This window comes from Phaethon aethereus (assembly GCF_964289735.1).
Source record: "Phaethon aethereus genome assembly, chromosome: 3".
NCBI lineage: Eukaryota > Metazoa > Chordata > Aves > Phaethontiformes > Phaethontidae > Phaethon > Phaethon aethereus.
The window spans coordinates 283,677-287,259 of record NC_138576.1 but is presented as its reverse complement, the minus strand read 5'-3'; the positions used below and the strand labels follow the sequence as shown (position 1 = coordinate 287,259).

Below are 3,583 nucleotides of genomic sequence, written 5' to 3'. Positions count from 1 at the left end.
CCCCTCGCAGGTGAGCGCCCAGGGAGGCGGCAGCACCCCAGAGTGCAGCACCCCACGGCCCCCCCACCATCGCACCCACGGCCCCCGTCCGCTGGGGGACGGCGGGTCCTGCCTGGGGGGCTGCCCCCCGGGCGCGTGGTGCAGGCAATGGCCCCCTCGCTGGCCCCACGCGCTGCCGGGGTGAGGGGCTGCCCCCCCGGCTGGCAGCTGGGCCTGAGCCCGGCGGAGGGGAAGCGGATTAACGCTGCTGCTGCTGCGCGGGGGGGCACAGGGGTGCTGGCGCCGCGGGGTGGGATGGGGACATCCCCTCTCGGGGGGGGCGGTGGGATGGGGACCTCGCTCTGGCAGCAGGGACGGGCCCTTTCCCAAAGCCCTTGGCGGGACGGTGTCCGGAGCCCCCTCCCCAGCAGCCCCCCCAGCCCTGCGGCACGGCTCCCCGTGGCCCTGCCGTGCCGGGGCCGCGGCTGTGGGGTCTGTGTGGTGCTGGGGCAGAGCTCTCCGCCATCTGGGCGCGGGTTTGCGGCCGTGCGTGCCGGCAGATGTTGCCCCTCTAAGCCCTGCTCTAATGGACCCCGGCCCCGGCAGATTAGGCAGCCAGCGAGGGCTGGGGGGGCCATAAGCCGCTTACGGGCCGGCAGCGGCCCCCGGCCCCCGGGAGCCCCGTGGCCACGCACAGGGAGGGAGCTGTGCCCCGGTGCAGGGGCGGTGCCCTCGGTGGTGCCCGCGTTCCCCCCGGACCCCCACCCATGAGCCGCATCCTGCGCAGCATCCGTGTCCTGCGGTGGGTCCCGCTCCCAGCGGCACCCCGGGGCTGCTCGGGACAGGGGTCAGCCCGTCCGGGTGGGACCCCACGGGGCTGCCAGGGACCCCCGTGCCCCCCCGCTGAGCCCCCGCCATACCCGGGGGTGCAGCCAGCCCGGGGGGACCCAGGGGCTGCACCGTGGCAGCCCGGCCCCGGTGTCCCCTGGTGCTGGAGCCTGGGTGGGACGGGCGCCCGAGTCCCGCCGCCCCGGCACGGAGCAGGGCCGGGCTGGGGGGCACGGTGCTGCGGCGGGGGGCGCGCCGGGGTGCCGGGGCCGGCGTGACGCCCGTCTCTCGGCAGCTGGGGCATGGCCGTCAATGTGTACTCGACGTCGGTGACCAGCGAGAACCTGAGCCGCCACGACATGCTCGCCTGGGTGAACGACTCCCTCCAGCTCAGCTACACCAAGATCGAGCAGCTCTGCTCAGGTGGGGCGCGGGTCCCGGCGGGGCGGACGGAGGCAGGGGGGTGGTAGCGGGGTGCCGCCGGCCCCCCCTGACGCCGCGGTGTGGGCCCGGCGCAGGGGCTGCCTACTGCCAGTTCATGGACATGCTGTTCCCCGGCTGCGTCCACCTGCGGAAGGTGAAGTTCCAGGCCAAGCTGGAGCACGAGTACATCCACAACTTCAAGGTGCTGCAGGCCGCCTTCAAGAAGATGGGAGTGGACAAAGTAGGTCCACGGGCGTGCGCGGGGCCGCGGCGGGGCGGGGGCCGTGCCGGGCCGCGGCCCTGCCAGCCCCTCCGTGTCCCCCCAGATCATCGCGGTGGAGAGGCTGGTGAAGGGCAAGTTCCAGGACAACTTCGAGTTCATCCAGTGGTTTAAGAAGTTCTTCGACGCCAACTACGACGGGAAGGAGTACAACCCGCTGCTGGCGCGGCAGGGCCAGGACGTCGCGCCCCCCCAAACCCAGGTGATCACATCTTCAACAAACCCAAGAAACCCATTGGCACTGCAGGTAATGTCCGGGTCCCCCGGCGAGCGCTGCCCCCCGCCCTCCCGCCCGGCCTCCTGCACCCCACGTCGCTCCGGCCGCGGCCGGGCGTCCCCCCACGCCCCCGCCCCTGCCTGCGCCCCGCTGCCTGCCTGCCTGCAACTGGGGGGGCCGAGCGGGTCTGCAGGGACACCCGGGGCGGAGGGGACGGCGTGTCCCGACGGAGGGACCCGGCGGGGGGGAAGCTGGGCGGGGCTCGGCCGCCTCCACCTTCCCACTCACCCCGGGTCTGGGGGTGGTTTGACCCCCCCGGAGACCCCCCCCCACGGCTGTGTCGTGCCGCCACGGTGCCTGAGTGCCGCTGCTCTGCGGCTGCGGTGGGCTCCCTGTGCCGGCCCCGCGGGAGCATCTCAAGGGCCGGACCCCCCCTCGTGCCGTGGCAAACCCTGGCCGGGCCGCAAGCAGCCCTCGAGGGGGGCTGGGGGCGAGGTCTGCCGGGGGAAGCCGAGGCGGGGGGATGCTCGGGGCGGGACAGCCCGGAGTCGCGGCTCGGCCCCCCAGCGCTCTGCCTGCCCTTGCCGCCCGCTGCTGCCTCCTGGCCCCGCCGCCCCGCGCGACGCAGGGACGGGGTCCCCGCCGGCAGCCCCCCCGGGCCGGCATTGACCCGTTGGTCCCCGTCTGCTGTCAAGTCCCCCAGAGGACCTCCCCCACCGGCCCCAAGAGCACGCCGAACCCGGCCCGCCTCAGCAACGTCCCCAGCAGCATCCTCCGGAAAAACTCCCCCGCGGCCCGCAACGGGGGCACCGAGGCCGACGCGCAGATCCTGGAGCTCAACCAGCAGGTAGGCAGGGGCCTGCCCGCCGCTGCCTGCGCCCGGCCACCAGCAGGGCCGGAGGACGCCCCAGCCGTGGGAGGGAGGGGATGGGGCCGAGCGCCCCGGGCGCAGGGGAGCGGCCCCCTCCCGGCCTCGGGCTGAAGGGACCTGCCCCCCCGCAGCTGATGGATCTGAAGCTGACGGTGGACGGGCTGGAGAAGGAGCGGGATTTCTACTTCAGCAAGCTGCGGGACATCGAGCTGATCTGCCAGGAGCACGAGAACGAGAACAGCCCCATCATCACCGGCATCGTCAGCGTCCTCTACGCCACGGAGGTGAGGGCTGGGCACCGGGACCCCCGGGCCCCCGCCACCGCTGCCCCCAGACCTGGCCGTCCCTGGGGCGAGGCCCCCTTCCCCACGGCCGCTTGTGGCCTCTGGGCTCATTCGGTCCCTCGTGTGCTGGGAGGGGCCGTGGGGACAAGGCGGCAGCCCCCACCCCACGTGGCCCCTGGGCTGACGGCTGCCCGTCCCCCGCTGCCAGGAGGGCTTCGCCCCGCCAGAGGACGACGAGCTGGAGGAGCAGCAGCCAGAGGACCAGGACGAGTACTAGCCCCGGCACGCTCCCACGCCCCGCGCCGCCCCGCGCCGTTCCCCCACCATAGACATTCGAGGTCTGAGCCTGTGCGCCTCGCCCTGCACTGTCACACACCATCACGGTCTCCGGCGGCCGAGCCCATGGCCTCGGCGTCCAGCAGCTCGGGTGGGAAGCCGCTGTGTCCATAATAAATCGATGTCCCTCCGGCAAGGAGCAGGGCTGTGCCTAGGCCGGGGGGGAGCTCTGGCCGCCGTGCCCGGGGCCCGGCCCTTGCCACCCCCACCCCATATTTATTTCCGTCGTCCTCTCCAGTGTGAGTGCTGCGGCCGCCCTGCTGCCCCCGCCTGCCCCGCCATGTGAGAGGGAAAGGCCGAGTCCTCGGGGTGCTTTCCCAGGGGTGGAACATGCTGGCGTGCTGCCTGTGCTGCCTGCACCCTGC

At 74.0% G+C, this 3,583-nt stretch overlaps 1 protein-coding gene across 1 annotated transcript; it reads left to right on the top strand.

Annotated features, from left to right (window-relative positions):
• Nucleotides 1-685: 685 nt before the first annotated feature.
• On the top strand, nucleotides 686-3,159 carry MAPRE3 (microtubule associated protein RP/EB family member 3; the record flags this gene model as incomplete). The annotated part of the gene is given in 7 exon segments (XM_081997432.1): nucleotides 686-1,230; nucleotides 1,326-1,471; nucleotides 1,557-1,695; nucleotides 1,698-1,757; nucleotides 2,423-2,574; nucleotides 2,730-2,882; nucleotides 3,091-3,159. Coding segments are annotated over 7 exon segments (840 nt in total). The 5' UTR covers nucleotides 686-1,109.
• Between the last annotated feature and the right edge of the window lie 424 nt (nucleotides 3,160-3,583).